At 43.7% G+C, this 19,199-nt stretch overlaps 4 protein-coding genes and 4 non-coding genes across 9 annotated transcripts in view; 5 read left to right on the top strand and 3 right to left on the bottom strand.

Moving 5' to 3' along the window:
* The first annotated feature begins 106 nt into the window (after positions 1-106).
* On the top strand, positions 107-5,669 carry def6c (DEF6 guanine nucleotide exchange factor c). The gene is made up of 12 exons (XM_035148153.2): positions 107-603; positions 1,219-1,359; positions 1,755-1,937; positions 2,428-2,658; positions 2,734-2,880; positions 3,033-3,141; positions 3,513-3,733; positions 3,821-3,928; positions 4,190-4,356; positions 4,524-4,722; positions 4,814-4,904; positions 5,159-5,669. Exons 1-12 carry the CDS (start codon positions 508-510, stop codon positions 5,377-5,379), a joined length of 1,914 nt encoding a protein of 637 aa, XP_035004044.1. The 5' UTR covers positions 107-507; the 3' UTR covers positions 5,380-5,669.
* A 541-nt stretch (positions 5,670-6,210) lies between these two features.
* On the top strand, positions 6,211-8,409 carry mcat (malonyl CoA:ACP acyltransferase (mitochondrial)). The gene is made up of 5 exons (XM_035148014.2): positions 6,211-6,825; positions 7,185-7,272; positions 7,347-7,564; positions 7,724-7,861; positions 7,987-8,409. Exons 1-5 carry the CDS (start codon positions 6,397-6,399, stop codon positions 8,257-8,259), a joined length of 1,146 nt encoding a protein of 381 aa, XP_035003905.1. The 5' UTR covers positions 6,211-6,396; the 3' UTR covers positions 8,260-8,409.
* A 12-nt stretch (positions 8,410-8,421) lies between these two features.
* On the bottom strand, positions 8,422-11,132 carry bik (BCL2 interacting killer). 2 transcript variants are annotated; one of them, XM_035148015.2, is made up of 6 exons: positions 11,013-11,132; positions 10,897-10,925; positions 9,808-9,908; positions 9,422-9,574; positions 9,219-9,333; positions 8,422-9,038 (listed from the first exon to the last, which is right to left on the bottom strand). In XM_035148015.2, the coding sequence occupies exons 3-6, from the start codon at positions 9,897-9,899 to the stop codon at positions 8,922-8,924; spliced, it is 477 nt and encodes a 158-aa protein (XP_035003906.2). In that variant the 5' UTR covers positions 9,900-9,908; positions 10,897-10,925; positions 11,013-11,132; the 3' UTR covers positions 8,422-8,921. The 2 variants fall into 2 exon arrangements, with proteins under 2 accessions (XP_035003906.2, XP_035003907.2); XM_035148016.2 differs by having other exon boundaries at positions 8,422-9,039; positions 9,229-9,333.
* A 595-nt stretch (positions 11,133-11,727) lies between these two features.
* The window catches only part of ttll1 (tubulin tyrosine ligase-like family, member 1), a 20,827-nt gene continuing 13,355 nt past the window's right edge, over positions 11,728-19,199 (top strand). The window contains exons 1-9 of the mRNA XM_035147635.2: positions 11,728-12,205; positions 12,303-12,426; positions 13,205-13,413; positions 13,531-13,711; positions 14,009-14,146; positions 14,312-14,420; positions 14,776-14,919; positions 15,152-15,238; positions 16,326-16,489. Of these exons, the coding sequence (XP_035003526.1) occupies positions 12,314-12,426; positions 13,205-13,413; positions 13,531-13,711; positions 14,009-14,146; positions 14,312-14,420; positions 14,776-14,919; positions 15,152-15,238; positions 16,326-16,489 (1,145 nt within the window). The 5' untranslated portion in view covers positions 11,728-12,205; positions 12,303-12,313. The remainder of the gene's footprint in view (positions 12,206-12,302; positions 12,427-13,204; positions 13,414-13,530; positions 13,712-14,008; positions 14,147-14,311; positions 14,421-14,775; positions 14,920-15,151; positions 15,239-16,325; positions 16,490-19,199) is intronic.
* On the top strand, positions 16,624-16,710 carry trnay-gua. Its single transcript is given in 2 exon segments — positions 16,624-16,660; positions 16,675-16,710. It is a non-coding gene; the product is annotated as a tRNA-Tyr (tRNA).
* trnay-gua lies at positions 17,126-17,213 on the top strand. Its single transcript is given in 2 exon segments — positions 17,126-17,162; positions 17,178-17,213. It is a non-coding gene; the product is annotated as a tRNA-Tyr (tRNA).
* Positions 18,254-18,340, bottom strand: trnay-gua. Its single transcript is given in 2 exon segments — positions 18,254-18,289; positions 18,304-18,340. It is a non-coding gene; the product is annotated as a tRNA-Tyr (tRNA).
* On the bottom strand, positions 18,741-18,827 carry trnay-gua. Its single transcript is given in 2 exon segments — positions 18,741-18,776; positions 18,791-18,827. It is a non-coding gene; the product is annotated as a tRNA-Tyr (tRNA).

Here is a 19,199-nt window from a genome sequence, read left to right as displayed (position 1 = left end):
CTAAAATAAAACTGGCCTCGGGGCCTCCACACACACATGGGTGTGTCATGAAATCCTCTGCAAACCTCCGGAATCTGAAAACAGCTCTGATCCCGTTTATTTGCATTTGGACTTGGCAGTTTCACACATCCATGTCTGTGCAGGCTGGACAGAAGTTTCACACCCAGGATATGTAGCTTGGATGTAGGTCTGGATTTGGCTTGTGGGCCCAAGTTCTTTTTATTCCGATGTCGTTAAAAGAACAGAAGAACAGGGGACTTTATCTCTTCTCTCCTCCTCTGTCGCTCTGCCCTTCATCTGACTCTTTTTAGTGCCTTGCAGTTTGCACAGCAGCCTGAGCTCTGCCCTATATTTTGTTTGGCAATTCTCTCCCCCACCACCACCACAGCAGCAGCAGCTCTCTCCCTCTCTCTCTCTCTCTCCAGTCCGTCGCTGCGTAAAAGCCATCCGCCGCGCTGCGCATGGAAATGTAGCTGTTTTTACGCACGGCGACGTCTCCAAAAAAAGATGGACCTAAAATCCGAGCTCCTCAAGTCCATCTGGTACGCGTTCACGTCGCTGGACGTGGAGAAGTGTGGCAAAGTGTCCAAGTCACAGCTGAAGGTAAGTGAGTGGAGATCTTTTAGATCAGGAAACTGAGACAGACGGACTTTAACTGCGTTTTTGTGCCACTTTTTCCTCTGTTGAAACAAACCAGAACTCTTTGGTTTCTTTAGCTGCCTTTATACGTGGTAAACAAATCATGTGAATCTATGTTGTAATCTGTGCACTGGTGAACACACAAACGCCCTTCAGGCTCACACACAATCCCAAATATGTCCCACCAACAGACACGTAACCTACTCAGATTAGAGGAAAACCAGCTTCGAGTTCAAAGTCCAACTTTTCCCCTTTGTGGCTTTTCCTACTTTATTACCAGAGACATAACAAGACCAGCTGTGTCAGGGTTTCTTTTAAAGAACTTCACATGTGAGTGTTATTCAGTCTGTCCTGTGGCTTTCTGTCCAGTTCCTACATGTCTGTGTGAGCCCCCACTGCAGGGAAGAATCCAGGGAAACAGCCGAAAGCTGCCCTGACATGCTCACTCACTAGAAACCAGCTGTCTCTACTTGTGTGTGTGTGGATATATGGAGAGATATAGTGTGCACAGAAGAATCATCCTGAAAGCGTGATTCTATATCTTATACATGCCCTGTATGTGTGTGTGTGTGTCTCTAGGTGCTTTCACACAACCTGTACACTGTGCTGAACATCCCACACGACCCCGTGGCTCTGGAGGAGCACTTCCAGGATGATGATGATGGGCCAGTGTCCAATCATGGCTACATGCCCTACCTCAACAAATATATACTGGACAAGGTTAAAAACACCACTGAACACATGTTTGTTTCACTTCCAGTTATTGTGATGCACTTTATTTCTGCACATGCTGTAAATTATGGACAGGAAATGTTGTGAAATGGCCCATAAACAGATAAATGATAAAATCAGCTGACCCGACATCTTTGGTTTTGTCTTTTTGTGGAGGTTTGTAATTATAACCAAGCTATAGAATATTTATATTCCTCTTCCAACATATCAGTGCTTTACATGACAACATATCGACATTTCGAACGTTACTCAGAAGCAGAAATAATCGTAATAGTTAAAGTTTAAGCACCTTTCCACCAATAACTGTTTTATTTCATACATAACAACTGATGTTCAAACCCTGTTTCCTGAATGTTTCCTTCATTACGGCCCATGTTGCTCAGGTCAAAGAGGGGATGTTCGACAAGGAGAAGTTTGACGACCTGTGCTGGATGATGACCATGAAGAAGAACTTCAGGGGGATACCACAGGGGGCGCTGCTATCGGAGAGAGACTGTTTCAAGCTCTTCTGTCTGTTCAACCTCTTGTCCGAGGACCGCTACCCGCTGATGATGATACCAGAGGAGGTAAACCATGATGTCAGACTGGGATTATTGGTGGCACTCAATAACGGAGATCGTATATTTTACAAGCAATAAAGTAAAAAATTGACATCGAGAGAGAAGATCACAAGCCGATATGAAACATGGAACAAGTTCAAAACTTTGTTGTGATCAGCTAATTGCGTGAAATAAATATCAGGTTACACATAAACTTAACGTGTGTCCGAACCAAATCGCTCAGTTTTTTCACAGCAGTGCAAGTAAGTGAGTTAATGAGGCTCTTCCTTCCTGCGTTTCCTCCATTCTGCTCTTTGTTTCCTGTCGACAGAGACCAAAATAAACTGAGTTTGAACCCTCGACACAGAAGCACCGTTCTGTAAGAGTATAGAACAGAAATATACTGATGCAGCATGTCAGCGTACTATCTGGATCGGACGATATCAGTGACAATACTGCGGCGTACTGATTTTCTGCAACCACACATTGTTTTTTTGGGGGTTTCAATGGCTTTTAGGTGGAGTATCTCCTCAAGAAAATCTCCACGGCGATGAGCGAGGAGTGGGACGGGAAGCTCATGGAGGACTTGATATCCCAGGACGCCACGCTGCTGGAGGAGGGCATGTCTGTGTGGACGTTCCTGGAGCGCATGATTGCGGGCCAGCTGCTGAGGGTCACCAGTGCAGAGGCCTTCAGTCTGGCTCTGCACGAGGTCTTTCTGGAGATGTATCACAACGTCCTGAAGAGGGTGGGTATTTATGATCGTGTTTTTTTTACTATAAGTTCTCTTTGTCTTTTTCATCCTGACCAATGTTGTTTTCAGGGTTATATGTGGAAAAAGGGGCACAAGCGTCGGAACTGGACGGAGCGTTGGTTTGTGCTGAAGCCGTTCTCCATGGCGTACTACGTCAGCGAGGACCTGAAAGACAAGAGAGGAGAAATCCAGCTGGATAAAAGCTGTATCATAGAGGTTGGTGAGGAGGTGCATTGTGGACGTGTTCAACGAAAGTCTTTGCTTTCTCACGTACAGCCCCTCCGGAATATTTCAAGAATAATCAGGACTTCGGTGAATGTCTGAAAGCAGCTCAAGATGTTTTCTCCCATGTCTCCTCTCTGTTCCAGACTCTTGCAGACAGGGAGGGGAAACGCTGTCTGTTCTGTGTGAAAACCCACAATAAAACTTTTGAGATGAGTGCGTCCGACCAGAGGAAGAAAGTGGAGTGGACTCAGGGTGAGTTGTTGCGTCTGAGTAGAAACACGAGGACAAGGTCACCTTTTAACTACTCTGATTATAATGTGTGTGGCCGCTGCTGGGTTTTGCTTGTTGTTTTTCCCATTAATTTCCCCCCATTGAGGATTCAGAAAATCCTTATAAAACGAGTTGTGGAACCAGGCTGAATGTGTATATATTATGTGTATATATTTTGTCCGGCTTTAAGTGTGAAAGGGGGAGAGAGAGCAGAGGAGACATGCAGGGGAGGTTGAGTTATTTGGGCGTCCTTGGAGTGGCCTCTTAGATCAGTTTAAGTTATGTTGGATAATTACATTTTTGTGCATTATACAATATTAAAGGCCATGTGTGTGTGTGTGTGACCTCTCCAGCCATTCAGACAGCCCTCCGTCTCCAGGGCGAGGGCAAGTCCTCCCTTCACCACGAGCTCAAGCTGAAGCGACGGGTCCAGCGAGACCACAGCCAGCGGGAGCGCAGCCGGAGCGCCCGCAGCAGCTGCAGCAGCCAATCGGACGACTCCAACATCCAGGAGATGGAGAGAATGGAGAAAGAGAAAGACAAACAGGATCTGGAGATCGAAAGCATCATCCAGGTGAGAGGGGAACGGGGTCGATAATGGAATCACAGGGTCAATAATGCCATAATTATAATTATGGCATTATACCATCTGTGTTCGCAGCATGCACGGGAACTGGAGAGCAAGCGAAGGGAGGCGGAGGAGAAAGAAAGGAGGAGACAGAGGGAGGTGCAGATGGAGCTGGAGAGGCAACTGAAAGAGGCTGAGATGGTAAAAAAACAAAAGTTAGAAAGATGACAACATGTATTTGCTATTTTTCAGAAATGGGATTTAGCGTCCATCCCAATCTCTCAGTTCTCTGAAAACAGCATTAAGACTGGCATTATAAAATTCAGATTCAACCCTCAGTGATTTTTAGTGCTTTTAGAAAAGGTTACAGGATTCCTGGAAGAGGTGAATCAGGAATAGGACAGTTCTTTCCACTCAGCTGTTGTTGCGTATGTGTGTGTGTGTGTGTGTGTGTGGGTCCAGTTGAGAGACAGCATGCAGGCGGAGATGCAGGAGAAGGAAAAGGAGGCTGAGCAGCAGAAGAAAAGAATTCAGGAGCTGGAGTTGACGCAGGAGAAATTGGAGGCAGCGCTCAACGTGGAGATCCAGGCTCGGCTGGAGGAGGAGAGGGTCCGACAGGAGCTGGAGAGGTGAGAAACACACACAAAAACATTTCAGAGAACAAAGATCACAATCACTACCTTTCCATGCATATGTCTCAGTCACCTCTCGTAGTCTCTTGGCCTCATGTCTCTAAACTTCTGCTCTGAACCAAGATGTTTTTTGGTGTTTTCAGCAACCTTCCTCTTTTCTGTAGGTTGCTGGAGGCTGAGGAGGAAAAGAAGCGGCAGTGCCAGCTCCTGCAGGAGCAGCAGAGGGCGCAGCAGGGCGTCAGCCCCATAGAGGAGGCCTCCGACGTTAGGACGGAGGAGGAGACCCCCTCGGCCCTTTACTCAGCCTCGCAGGAGCTCCAGGATCTGCAGGCGTCTCGCCAGAGGAGCCACCAGCGCCTCGAGGTGCGAAATGTGTTTGGATCAGCTCGGTGAGCCTCATTTTCAATACAACACCAACCCTAACTACCAGTTTCTACTCATCCTCTCACTCCAGGAGGTTCAGGAGAAGCTGAGGAACGCCACTCAACATGTGCGGCACTGGAACGTCCAGCTGAACCGCCTGATGACGCCCATCGCTCCTGGAGGTGCAGTATTCTCTTTGTCTGTTGTGTTCAGGTCACACAACAATGTGATATTAAAAACTATATGCAACCTAGTGAGATATCAAGGAGCAAGAATCTCTACTCTGCTCCAGGGGATATAATAGATTACATTTAATCATCCAAAGAATGAGTTTGGTATCACAATTTTTCAACACAAAAAAATAGGCCAGGATAGAAATGTGGTATACATGAAGATAACAACAATAAATTATACCTCATCCATTTTGTTTTTGTAGAGTGTTTGGGGCAACGCCTGTCATCCAAACCAGTGTGTCCCAAAAAGGAAGGAGCGCTGGCGAGTAACGAGTTCATCACCAAACTCAAGAAACGGTCAGATCAGATGGATCAGATCGATCACATGACAGAGGACGACCGGACGCTGGATGATTACATGGAGGCCGCCCACCTGTCGGACGGATCGGACGAATCACAGGGAAAACCCAACGGACAAATGTGATAACCATGCTGACTGTTTTCAAATGAACAATTCAAAAATGTTAAAACTAAAAAAATGTGTAGGACTGTGAGTGGAGGGGGACTCGTCATTTACAGTAATATGTAGAGAATCTGCAGAAAGCATGGTAATATATTTATATTCAGAGGTTTACCCTGAGATGATGGAGGACAATGATGACGAGCTCAATGTGATGCTGGATTCAATAAAGACCCATTTGACTGAGATCAACAGAGATGTACAGTTTTGTACAATAAAGTTTATTGCTGAACAATAAAACTCGATGATTTTCTGATATTTGTCATTTTTTTACTATTCTGCTCTTGAAAGTTCTCTGCTGTGATCTGACGACAACTGGAAACCACAGGAAGTTGTGGAAGTAAAGTTTAAAAACACCATTGATGTATTTACCCTTTATTTGATTATCCGATTAGCTTTCATTCTTTGCCTATTGTTCTTTTACCTTATAGAATCAATATATATCATGTAATCCATGTAGTAATTTATAATGTATGAATTATATATACATAATATATAATAATTAGTTGATGTATAAGTTATCATATCTATATATAATCACATAAGGATTTATATAATAATGTATATTGTATACATCATTATATATATAATATTTAGTTATGTATATTAAATATCCTTTTAGTTAAATTCTTAATTCTTTTTTAATTGAGTTCTAAAGTGATAGTATATATATAAACTGCTATGTTTTATATTATTGTGTATTTGTATACAAACAACTTTATCAATAAAATCATGGCAGGATCTGACCTGAGGGGGGCGCTGGAGTTCATATGAGTCTGACAATGACCCGGAAAGAAAACAGTCGAACCCTCCCTGGTTCAGACAAGATGGCGGCGCCCTGCACTGGGTCATGCCGGCAGCTGGAGCCTCTGTGTCGGGTGTAATAGTTGATTTAATCTCAGTCAGTCTACTGGTTCAATCCACAGGTGAATGATGGGGTGGCTGTGACCTGTGAGGACGTCATCAGCTGAGCAGTTCACCATGTTGACACCGGTGCTCGGCAACATGTCGGCCGCCTCCAGAGGCAAGAGGCTCGGCTCTCTGCTGTCTCTCAGCAGGAGTCTGGCCCACAACCAGCGCGGATCCCCGGATCCCCCGCCGGAAACCTCCGCTCCTCTCCCGGACAGAGAGCCGGAGCGGAGCTGGAAGCGCCGCAAGGACCCCAGCAGCCGCTCCGTGTTCCTCTTCCCCGGGCAGGGCAGCCAGTTCGTGGGCATGGCTCGGGGTCTCCTGAAGTACCCCAACGTCAAAGAGATGTTCGACGCCGCGCAGAAGATCCTCGGATACGACCTGCTGTCTCTGTGCCTGCAGGGGCCCGAGGAGGAGCTGATGAAGACGGTGCACTGTCAGCCCGCAGTGTTCGTCACCTCGCTGGCTGCTGTGGAGAGACTCAACCGGGAAAACCCAATGGTGCTGATCACTCGATTAATCGGATCAATCTGCAAAATCGGTTAACTGAACATTTTAATCACAAGTCTAATACAAATTAGCATTACATAGGATTACTATGAAAATAACTGATTATTTAGTCTTAACCCAATGCAGTGATTCATATAATATTAGAATATTGTACCTTAATAATGTGAAAGAAGCATACAGATAATCTAATTGAGGTGAAACTGGTATTTCCAGCAACATGTCAGTATCAAAACTTTTAAGTATTCATTCAAAGATTCACATTTTAAAGGTTTATATCGTTATATGTTGATTTCATAAGGCTGCAAATTACAACGCACTTATTTTATTTTTCCTCACACGTGTGTCCGCAGGCTGTTGAGACGTGCGTTGCCGCTGCAGGTTTCAGCGTTGGAGAATTTGCTGCTCTGGTTTTTTCCGGTGCCATAAACTTCACAGAGGGTAAATATGACATGATATCCTGTCGTGTGCAGGACAGTGAGTGTACCATGCTTACCCCCTGCTGTGTCCCGTAGCTCTGTATGCGGTGAAGGTGCGTGCCGAGGCCATGCAGAAGGCCTCAGAGCTGACTCCCAGTGGGATGCTGTCAGTCATTGGACGACGTCAGGCTCAGTATAAATACGCTTGTCTGCAAGCTAAGGAGCACTGCAAGAGTCTGGGGGTGGAGGAGCCGGTGTGCTCTGTGGCCAACTACCTGTTCCCTGACGGCAGAGTCATCGCGGGACATCAACAGGTACGGAGCATAAAAATACAAAATACAACCACACCATATCAGGTGATACAGCCAGTTATAGGCGAGACAGGGTTTTATAACTAAGTGGTGACATATATCTCAGCTGTCAGAGCGTCTCCTGTGACATGTCTTTTAATCCGAGCACTCTTGTCATTCTAGGCTCTGGATTTCCTGCAGCAGAACTCGAGACGTCTCGACTTCATGAGGACCACGCCTCTCCCGGTCAGCGGAGCGTTTCACACAGAGCTGATGGCCTCGGCTGCTGAACCCCTCCGAGAGGTTCTTAGACAGGTGGAGGTCAGTCGGACTTCTGCTAACTCACATCCGCCCACCATGGTCTTTCTATACATTTATAGCTCACAGCTTCACAGCTCAGTTTATATAGTTTTATCGTCTGACTCCTGGATATCTCTCCTCCTCAGGTGCGGCGTCCCGAGATCAGCGTGTACTCCAACGTCGACGGCAAGCGCTACATGAACGAGAGCCACGTGCGGCGGCAGCTGGTGAAGCAGCTGGTGTCGCCCGTGAAGTGGGAGCAAACTCTGCACGAGATCTACGAGAGGACGCAGGGGGAGCGGTTCCCTCAAACCTACGAGGTCGGCCCCGGAAAGCAGCTGGGCGCCACGCTTCAGAAATGCAACATGAAGGCGTTCAAAACGTACACGAATGTGCAAGTCACCACGTATGAAGACTGATAACGCAGAGACGTGGATTTGGAATTAAGCAAGAGGAGGAAAAAATGGACCTTAGCAAGACCAACTAAACGTGCAAGCTCCTGTGGTTGCTTCTCAAGGTCTTTGTTTGTGTGTTAGTCTGAATTCAATCAGTTTGTTTTTTTTATTCAAGAGACTGCAACATTTTGTCTTTATGATTTTTATTAGCATTATAAGAAAAGCAGTTTCAAAATCTGCCACAGAAAGTCCAGCTCCCGTCATTTTATATTAAGCCAGGGTTCATATCATATCACAAATTTTCTGGGCCTCTTAAACCAGTAAGAAACTAATCTGGATACAAAAGACTGCAGGCCAGCAACAGTCCAGTCATGGAAACGTGTGTGTGACCTTAAAAACAACATTTCAGTGCTACATGAAACTGGCCAACTCCTTGGCTAATGCTATAAAACTGATTGAAATCACATGCGTTGGGATATTTTTTTCCACTGGTACATTTCCCAGGAAGCTGCCCACAGTCGTCTGCGTCAACTCCAATACCGCTCGTCGAAATAGTATAAAAAGAGAACTCAGAGTAAACACCAGAAACACATCAGTTAGCAATAATTATCACTCGCCTGCAAACAATTTTTTCTTATCAAATATAATAATGGTTGAAAAGTCATTATTATTATTATAATGGCTCTTTAATCTTTCCATTCCATCCATAAGGCACCGAGGAGGGTCACTGCAGCCACCAGTGCCACAGTCACCAGGGCTCCTCTGGTCCAATCAGTGCTGGTTATTGGTTTAAACCTGGAAACCTGCAAAATAAAGGAATAATGAGTCCAACATGAAAACTATGAAGACTTGGGTACCTTAGAATACAAGTTTGCCAAAGGTCAAAACATGTGGAATAATATTGGAACATGTTTTACAGTGACATGACCTTGACCTGTGACCTTGGTAAACTGAGACACATGTATAATGCTATGGAATGTTACCCAGGCTGTCCAGGCCTCAGCTCTGAAGAGACCCTGCCCAGGCGCAGTGCTCAGTATCCAGGCCTTCACTGCAGCAGAGAGGCCCTGGAAGCCCCATAACTGGTTGTGGAAATCCCTGGAACACATAAACACCAGGTTACACCGTCAATCGTATGCAAATCTGATGAGTAAAACACAAAATGTGATCTTTTAATTTATTTTACCGATACATGGTCCTGGTCAACACCTGAGCAGGTCTCAGCATGCGTAGAGGAGTCGGGAGCCGGTTTTGCCGCCTGCTGGTCCACTCCCGGTCCAGCTGGTCTCCGATGGCAGCCAGTTGGCGGGCGAAGGCACGAGATGTTCCGTCACTGATTCTGAAACAATAACAAGAAGAGATTTTGATCAATTAGACAAATGAATAATTGAGAAAAGCATATTTTGTCAAAGTACAACACAAAAACAATCCCTCATCCTCCAGGTGATTTGAAAGCGTTGTTTTTGGCCCAACTGATCCCACATGGTCCGTTGCCCGAAACTCAGCCTGTCTGAGCTGTGTGTTGCTGTTATTACCAAACACACTAGTGTGAGGAGGGGCCTACTGCTGTACCTGAGGTTAACGTCCAACAGGCCAGTGTCCACATCACCAGGTCCAGCCTGGAGCAGGACGAAGGGACTGGGCTGTCTGCTTTGTTTCACCATATTTGTTTTCTGAGAGAGGCGAGAGAGAGAGAGAACCGGTATTATGCAAATTGCTCATTATTAATACACGTGCCTGGAACTTCATGCAGGACACATAATGGCTCCGTGGTTTGACACTGGTGTTTGTGCTTCAGCCTGGCTTGACTTCCAACGTTCACAAACAGTCTGTGTAAATAGTGGCTCATGTTACCAGGATAGGTGGCGGCTGTGTTACCAGGGAGAAAATCCAGGTTGATAAAAACAGGCTCTCCCAGGTTTGAAGAGGTGACATCATGTGTTGGATTAAGTCCAACGGTTGTTGTACGTCTGGATAGATACTGAGGGAGTTTCAGCTCTGGGGTGGACATGAATCTACCTTCATCACTACACTCCTACATATGACTTGTTATTTTCTGCAGGTTGGGATCCTCCTCCACACACCTGCCCTGACACCAGTTCCTGTTGTACATTCAGTCCTGCCCCTGAATGCAAATGCACCATTTCCATAACTCAAATCAACCAAACTGCCTCTGTTTGCTTTCACGGAGAAGAAATAAAACATCACTGCCTCCAATGAATCTGCTCATATAGACATTAAATCTGTATTTCTACAAAACCTCAAATATCCTGAGGAAATCCCATGTGCTAAATCTGATTTTAATTAATAAAATCATCAAATTAAAACCATGAATGTGGGGAAATTAATCACACAATCATACACAAAATAATAAACAAAGGATTTCGAGTATAAATTATGTAATAGCCTGAAGTGTTTTTTCAATATTGCCACAACAAAGAGATGATCTCATCCCTCAAAAGCAAACAAAGGTCATTTTCAAGATCACATATTAAATATTAAATGACACATTAAATCCACAGACGGTGAAAAATCCAACACAAACAACATTTCCATGTAATAAGTATATGGAATCATATTGCAATAGATACTAATCGAGTATTAGTATCCCCTGTCACCATAAACGTGTGCACACACAATAAGAAAGAAAGTAAAACCAACCTTCTGAGTAGATTAAAGTTGACGCCGCCCTGTAATAGATATGAACACATTATAATTAAAATGTACAAGAGATAATAAATTAAATAAATATTCGTTTGTTGTTTTCTGGAACTTACAGCAGCGTCCTTTAATCTCGTTGCTCTCGGGTAACTGCCACGAATGAGACTGGACACGCCTTTACCTGCTGATACAGAGAGCAGCAGAGAGGTGACATGACGTGAGCACTCTGCCAAAACAACATGCAGCTGAGTTTCTCCTTTATTAAATTAATTTTAACTTTCAGAATATACTTATTTCAACAGTGGTAAAGTAAATTATAGTTAAATCTTATAATACATAGTAATACATCTAGAGTTTAATCTTATAATAGATTATAATACATCCTAATACATATGAGGTAAATCTTTGAACAGTGAAAAACATAACAAAACATATATAGTTGAATCCCATAATACATTATAATACAATCGTTATCGTTATCATACGTATAGAGTTAAAACGTATTAAACATCACAAAACAAGTTGAGTTAAAACTTATAATACATTGCAACACAAATATAGTTCAATCTTTTTATACATTACAATACATCCTAATACATATAGAGTTAAATCTTATAATACATTATAATACAGAATAATACATAGTCTCATGATAGATCCATGGTGTTAAATGGTTTGTGATGTATTCTGATGACATTGTGTTGCTCAGTTCGTGTGTTTGTTGTTTTTTATTGTTGTGTCACGTTGTTTGTGAGTTAAAGTTTCTATACAAATAAAGGTTGATTGAAGATGAAGACACCGCCCCCTGCTGGTGCTCTGCGGTAACGACACCCTGCAGTGACACAACTGCGTCCTCCGTTGCTAGGTTATTCTTCCCGGGGAAGGCCGAGCCCACAGCGGGGCTGGTTGGTGTCTTTGGCAAATTATTAAAATATAGTACAGTTTAGAAATGAGTCGCTGAGGTGGTCGCATGACGTGATTAACACCGGATACTTTTATTGTGAAGAGGAGTTTGTTGTCTGTCCGGCTTCGCGTCGCCTGCCTCTTCGCTAGCATCAATAAAAAGCTACCATGGGAGGGACGTCTGTCCTGCGGTGATGTTTGACCGACACTGTGCCGCTGTGCTCGGCTGTGAGTCCTGCTAACCTCGGCTCCGGTGTGGGTGAGTGACCGGGTGATGTCCGCCCAGCCTCCGCAGCAGCAGCAGCAGCAGCCCGGGGAGGATCCAGCAGCAGCAGCCCGCTAACCGCAGAGCCAGCCCGGCTAGCCGATGCTGATGACTGGCTGTTTTACTGACATTGATTTTCAGGTAGGCAGCACATGTGTCTTCTCCCTTTTACCCTGCATCGTTCTCCCTGTCCAGCCTTGTTCATCCCCTGGTGTGTGTTTTACCTGCCCCACCCCAGAGGGAGGCACCATGGCCGGTAAGGTGAAGTGGGTGACGGACATAGAGAAATCAGTGCTCATCAACAACTTTGAGAAGAGGGAATGGATCCCAGTCACAGAAAACGAGGACTGGAATTTCTACTGGTAGGTTTCACATCCACACTGCACATGGATCTTCAGCAGGCATCGGACACAGTGCTTAAAGCAACTGTGGAGGAAGCACTGAGGTTATTTGCTTCTGTAGAAGTACCAGTATCATACAGTTAAAGGTTCAGTGTGTAGAATATAGTGACATCTACTGGTGAGGTTGCATGTTGCAGCTGAATGCCCCTCCCATCAACCTCCCCTTCCAAACATGACAGAGAACCTGTGGCCGCCTTCAGTTGTCGAGTCTGGGCTACTGTAAAAAAACATGGCGGCCTCCGTAGAGAGGACCCACTTCGAATGTAAATATAAAGTATTTCAAAATAAAAGGCCAGTTCTAGGGTAAAGAAAAGAACTATTCGTACAATTTAGATGAAACACAGTAGTGAAAACATGACTAGGATTAATTATATTCAATTTCTGCCAATAGATCCCTTTCACCTAAATCTTACACACTGGACCTTTAAAATACGTCTCACAAATCAACCACATGTACAAGTTCAAGTAGTTGTTCTGCAGAAAAGTGGCCGCAGTGACCAGTATGTTATTATACACTTTAATAATTTTGTTTACATTGATGCAGAGTGAGGAGGAACCAGTTGTAACCACTTTATATAGTATATTTTTGCACAGTGGTTCCCAACCTAGGATTCAAGCCACTTCCTAAGGGTCTTATAAGAGGCTCTAACCAGAGAAAGTCCAAACATTTGCACAGAACTATTGTACTGTTCCAGATTTCAGTACCATATACTGCAGATGTATTTGTGCCCATGTGCAGGATGAGCATCCAGACCATCAGGAATGTGTTCAGTGTGGACACCGGCTACCGCCTGTCAGATGAACAGATGGTTAACCACTTCCCCAACCACTATGAGCTGACCAGGAAGGACCTGATGATCAAGAACATCAAACGCTACCGGAAGGACCTGGAGAAAGAGAGCAGCCCGCTGGCGGAGAAGGACGAGAATGGAAAATACATTTATCTCGGTATCTAAAAAATGCATATTTATCTACCTCTCTTCTCTTTTCCCTCACAGACACACACATCTTTGATATGTGACAAAGCTGAATATATTCACCTTTTTTCCTCCATGTTATGGGCAGATTTCGTGCCCGTGACGTTCATGCTCCCGGCCGATTACAATTTGTTTGTGGAGGAGTATCGAAAGAATCCGTCCAGCACGTGGATCATGAAGCCCTGTGGGAAGGCCCAGGGCAAAGGCATCTTCCTCATTAACAAACTGTCCCAGATAAAGAAGTGGTCCAGAGACAGCCGCACCTCCACGTGAGTTAACAGAGACATCATACTAACATGCGAGGCTGCAGCCACTACATGCATTTTGTTTTGTATTTTCTCATTTTTTTCTTTCTATTTAATGGCAGAACTATCACAAATCATCGTGTTTTAAATCAAATTTCAACTTTTTAAATGAAATGCTCATTAACACCTGTATAATCTACTGTTTGAGCATTGGATTTCCAGGTAAACTTCAGAAACTGCTCATGATCATTCCTGTAAAACATCAGCTTGGTCAGAGGTTGTGGTTTTTGCTGACGCTGGGTGTCTTGCTGTTTGCCGCAGGTTTGTAGCAGCTTCTAGTGGTAAGGAAGCGTATGTGATCTCCCTGTACATTGATAATCCTCTGCTGATAGGAGGGAAAAAGTTTGACCTGCGTCTCTACGTCTTGGTGACGACCTATCGACCTCTGAAATGCTACATGTAAGACCTGGCTACTAGCATCATTCAATAATCTAACATTATGTCTATGGCATGTTTCAGACTGTTTTCTATTCAGCTGTAGTTGAAACATGACACGTTTTCTCACTAGGTTTTTCCTCGTTTTGTCTTAAAATAACATTGAAGTTTTTGATTTCACTCTTTCAGGTACAAGCTGGGCTTCTGTCGGTTCTGCACAGTGAAGTACACGCCCAGTACGAGTGAACTGGACAACATGTTTGTCCACCTCACTAACGTGGCCATCCAGAAACACGGGGTAAGTCTGTAACGTGTCTGGTCCTGTTTTAATCACTGTCAGGGACCAGTAAAAGGTTATATTGGATTTTAAAGGGGTCTCAACATGCAGCAGATGCCGTAACATCCTTCGGGAGACCTCACCTCAGAGCTAATGAAGATATATTCAACTGTTTTGATGTGTAAAATTACTGGATTGCTCCTTTAAGCTAAAAAGAGTATGATGTAGCTTTTGCTTAAAAGATCCAAAGACACCAATGAATTCCAGGTGACAAGATTTCCTCTGAGAGTTGATCTGTGCATCTTTTTTACACCAGACATCCATTAAAAAAAAAAGATATTCCAACACATATTTACACTGTGTGTCTCTGATGCAGGACGACTACAACCATGTTCATGGAGGCAAGTGGACGGTCAGCAACCTACGTCTGTACCTGGAGAGCACCAGAGGAAAGGAGGTGACGAGCAGACTCTTTGACCAGATCCACTGGATTGTGGTGCAGTCGCTGAAAGCTGTGGCTGTGAGTAGACGTGATGTAGAAGTTCCCTTTTTACTCATGTGACAGTTTATCTCACACACTGGTTGACGTCATAGCAATACACACTTCTACACACTCTCCTTCTAAGTGATCTAATCCACTTCCCCTCTCAGGCCTCTATACCCACGCTGCTGTGTGCTAATAGTGATATATCACAATCGCTAATTGTTTAATTTCTTGCTCTAATTTGGTCTCCCTCTCTTATTTCTCTCAGCCCGTGATGAACAATGACAAGCACTGTTTTGAATGTTACGGCTATGACATCATTATCGATGACAAGCTGAAGCCGTGGCTTATTGAGGTGAGTCATTTAACAGGAGTTTATTATGCAAATATACACACCTACAAACTCAAATAAAAAAGGGTTTACTTGAGTAAATATTAAGCTCTGCTCCATAAAAACATGTTTTTGCTCAGTTCCTGAAGGCAACAGTTACATATTTTCACCAAGCCCAATACTTAACATGCTTGCACAGTGACTCCACTTTGGGTTGAGCAATTTTAAATGGCCTTAAGGTTGATCTTTGTGTGTGTCTGTTTGGATGTGTGCCTCTGTGTCTTTAATTGTGTGCTGAGGGCGTTTCTTTAACCCATTCTAGTCTGGTTATACCCGTTGTAAAACATTGCAACCAACGCAGTGTGTGAACCAAGTGATACAGGCTGGTACAGGCTAATCGCTGGCTGGTGTTTTCCTTAAAATATGAGGCCTTTGTCATTGTTTTCTCTGGTTTCTTTAACTGAATATATTGCTTGTTGAGAAGCTGTCATCTTTTTACTGCACTCGCTCCTGACAGCTGCACAATGAAGTTGCTGGGTTTCCAGGCTAGGTCTCAACTATTTCTGTTCACAGACACCGATCTGATCTATTTTAGTCGACACCCAGTTGGTTGTAGGGCATGGACACTCCACAGCGACAGACGGATCAAACATGTGCCACAAACCTTGTCAGGAGCACTCCCTGTCATTCATTAGTCCTGCTACTTGCTACTTGCTCTGTTTCTGGTTGACCTTACAATAGTTGTGAAGGTATGTGTGTTCGTAGCCAACTCTCATTAAAAAGGTGTATCAATAGAGTAAAGAAGTCTTTGTGTTTGTACTCAAGGAAGTAAGTGTGTGTATGTTTTGAGAGTAATTCAGAGTAATTGCTTAATCTCTCTTTGAGCACCCATATAAGTTTACTGGTTCCAGCCAACCACAGCAGAATTTCTTCACAAAGGTCACAGTGACCTCTTGGGAGTCGGGCTAAAAAAAAGTATGCTGCCTGCAGTGGTTGGCGGAGGCAAGCAACGACAGGGCAGTAATTCTCAACTGGAGGTCCATGTGTTTAGAAGCAAAACCCCTTCTCTTCTAACATAAAATGTATTTTTCTGTTTCTCTGTACTCCTCAGGTCAATGCGTCTCCCTCGCTCACCTCCAGCACAGCCAATGACCGCATCTTGAAGTACAACCTCATCAACGACACCCTCAACATCGTCACGCCCAACGGGGAAATCCCAGACTGCCGCTGGAACCGCAGCCCACCCTGGGAGGCCCTGGGCAACTACCAAGTCCTGTGAGTGACACCGAAATCCATCAGCTACGTTCAGACACACTGAACGTAGCTGGAGGGTCACACAGCAGCTAAATATAGCACTCAAAAGTGAACGCTCGCTGTTTTGAGTGGGGGTGCATTCCTCTGTTTCCCAACCTTCGATAGCTCAGTTGGTAGAGCGGAGGACTGTAGTGGAATTACCAGGTATCCTTAGGTCGCTGGTTCAAATCCGGCTCGAAGGAATCTTTTACTCTAACAGTGTTGTCCAGCACCACCTGAAACAAGGACACAATCTGACTCAACAAGTTTATGCTGAACTGTAAATAATTAACCACCTGTTGACCCATGTAGTTCAAGAGTAGTTGACAAGTAGCAGCAATATATATGTTTGTGTTTGTTTCATTCACAGAAGACAAAAGACTTGGTCTTTGTACTGATTCATCAGATGCATCGCTACAGATCTTCTTTAATTCCAATACATTAATGTTCAGACTGATTTTACTGCAGAACAATAATTTGTTTTTTTTCTCTTCCAGTACCTTGAACCTTTACTTCATATTTTTGTCAGACAGATATTTTCTCTATTACACTGTAAAATTAAATCTATTACGGTGTAATAACATTTTTTTAAAAATACAGTTTTTTGCATTCAGGCACCCTTCGATAGCTCAGTTGGTAGAGCGGAGGACTGTAGTTGAAATTACCAGGCATCCTTAGGTCGCTGGTTCAATTCTGGCTCGAAGGAGTGACATTTATGTCAATAGTGGAACATAATGTCCAACATTGCAACACAATCTCTTTCAACAAGTTTACGCTGACCTGAATCACTGAGTTCTCTGCTGCTCTCAGAAAACTACATCTTGGTCTAATTTGTTAGGCTATGAGGGTACTCATACTGTCATTGCATATGGTTCAACATACAGTATCTGATATATTGGATTACTCTATACCACGAGAAGTGGCTAAGCTAGCGGACGTTGAAGACATTTCGGCTAAAAACACAGTGTAAATGATGCCGTTTCCAATCGAATTTAAATGTCGGGGCTTGTGGACACTTGGATGACACCACACGAGCAGTATGAAGATGTTATATTTTTTGTGTTGTTTTATTACGTCACTAGTTACTTCAATTGTATTGGATTCTGCTGCAACGCTGTTTACCCCTGAGACTCCTAGTGTTTTGTGGACTGAAACACTTTACCCACCCCTCCATCGGCATAGTGGTTAGTAGATAATGAGTGAATTTCAATTTCTGGGCGAATTATCCCTTTAGGTCAAAAAATAACATTTTGACCAGATGATGGGGCAATGGGAAAAGACAGAAGATCAAATGTATTGTAATTCATCCTAATAATCCTAAAATCACAGCAATACATCAAGTAGTTTTGCAATATTTCAAGAAGGAACTAAAGACACAATCTCATTATGGTTCTATGGAGGATAAGTCAGTGGGTTAAATCATCTGGGGACCAGGAATGTCCATTGCGATATGCCAGTGGTGAATTGACTGACTTATATTTTAAGAATAGAGGACTAAACAGTAGTCAAAATAACATTTGACCAGATAAAGGGTATATAAATAGATGGTGGACCAAATGTATTGCGATTCATCCTCCAGGGACTAAGAATAAAGTTTTGATATTTCAATAGCGGCCTTATCAGTTAATGTTATGGTATTGTTGGAGGACAAATTGGGGACTTTGTAGGATAAATCATCAGGGGACCAGGAATGTCTTTTGTGGTATTTTTAATGCTGATTTGACATTGTGCTGGTTAAAATGTCACTCCTTCGAGCCGGATTTGAACCAGCGACCTAAGGATACCTTTTAATCTCACTACAGTCCTCCGCTCTACCAACTGAGCTATCGAAGGGACAAATATGATATTTTACAGACCAAAAATTGGCGGGACACTTTGTACTGTGCACTCCATTGCATATGATTCAGCATACAGGATCTGAAATAAGACCAGTCCTACTCTATACATCAAAACGAGAGCAAAAGTTGAGGACTACCAGGATGAAGCACTGTGGGGCCAGTATGTCTCATGAATGCGATATTGTTATATGAATAAACAGGAGAACAATTGTATTGCGATTCATCCTCTGGGGACAAAGAATGTTGTGATATTTCAATAGGGGCCTTATCGGTTAATGTCATGGTGTTGTTGGAGGACAAAGTAGGTACTTTGCAGGAGAAATCCTCAGGGGACCAGGATTGTCTTTTGTGGTATTTTGAGTGCTAAATTGACATTGTGCTGGTTAAAATGTCACTCCTTCGAGCCGGATTTGAACCAGCGACCTAAGGATACCTTTTATTCTCACTACAGTCCTCCGCTCTACCAACTGAGCTATCGAAGGGACGGATATGATAGTTTACAGACGAAAAATTGTTGGGACACTTTGTACTGTGCACCCCATTGCCTATGGTTCAGCATACAGGATCTGAAATAAGACCAGTCCTACTCTATACATCAAAACTAGAGCAAAAGTTGAGGATTCAGCAGGACAAAGCACTGTGGGGCCAGTATGTCTCCTGAATGCGATATTGTTATATGAATAGACAGGAGAACAATTGTATTGCGATTCATCCTCCGGGGACAAAGAATGTTGTGATACTTGAATAGGGTTCTTATCAGTTAACGTCTTGGTGTTGTTGGAGGACAAATTTGGGGACTTTGCAGGAGAAATCATCAGGGGACAAGGAATGACTTTTGTGGTATTTTTAATGCT

The sequence above is a fragment of the Hippoglossus stenolepis genome, chromosome 22, assembly GCF_022539355.2.
Source record: "Hippoglossus stenolepis isolate QCI-W04-F060 chromosome 22, HSTE1.2, whole genome shotgun sequence".
Taxonomy (NCBI): Eukaryota; Metazoa; Chordata; class Actinopteri; order Pleuronectiformes; family Pleuronectidae; genus Hippoglossus; species Hippoglossus stenolepis.
The sequence above is the reverse complement of the archived record's forward strand: the minus strand, read 5'-3'. Positions and strand labels throughout refer to the sequence as shown.

Bases quoted from the DNA above. Each gene is read 5' to 3' on its own strand.
- bik (XM_035148015.2), bottom strand. From the start codon at position 9,899: ATGGTGAAACAAAGCAGACAGCCCAGTCCCTTCGTCCTGCTCCAGGCT. The intron at 9,575-9,807 runs GTACAGCAGTAG...TTATTGTTTCAG, and splicing joins CTGTTGGACGTTAACCTCAG to AATCAGTGACGGAACATCTC. The intron at 9,039-9,218 runs GTAACATTCCAT...TTTATTTTGCAG, and splicing joins CTGAGGCCTGGACAGCCTGG to GTTTCCAGGTTTAAACCAAT.
- def6c (XM_035148153.2), top strand. From the start codon at position 508: ATGGACCTAAAATCCGAGCTCCTCAAGTCCATCTGGTACGCGTTCACG. The intron at 604-1,218 runs GTAAGTGAGTGG...GTGTGTCTCTAG, and splicing joins TGTCCAAGTCACAGCTGAAG to GTGCTTTCACACAACCTGTA. The intron at 2,881-3,032 runs GTTGGTGAGGAG...TCTCTGTTCCAG, and splicing joins ATAAAAGCTGTATCATAGAG to ACTCTTGCAGACAGGGAGGG.
- mcat (XM_035148014.2), top strand. From the start codon at position 6,397: ATGTTGACACCGGTGCTCGGCAACATGTCGGCCGCCTCCAGAGGCAAG. The intron at 7,565-7,723 runs GTACGGAGCATA...TTGTCATTCTAG, and splicing joins TCATCGCGGGACATCAACAG to GCTCTGGATTTCCTGCAGCA. The intron at 7,862-7,986 runs GTCAGTCGGACT...TCTCCTCCTCAG, and splicing joins AGGTTCTTAGACAGGTGGAG to GTGCGGCGTCCCGAGATCAG.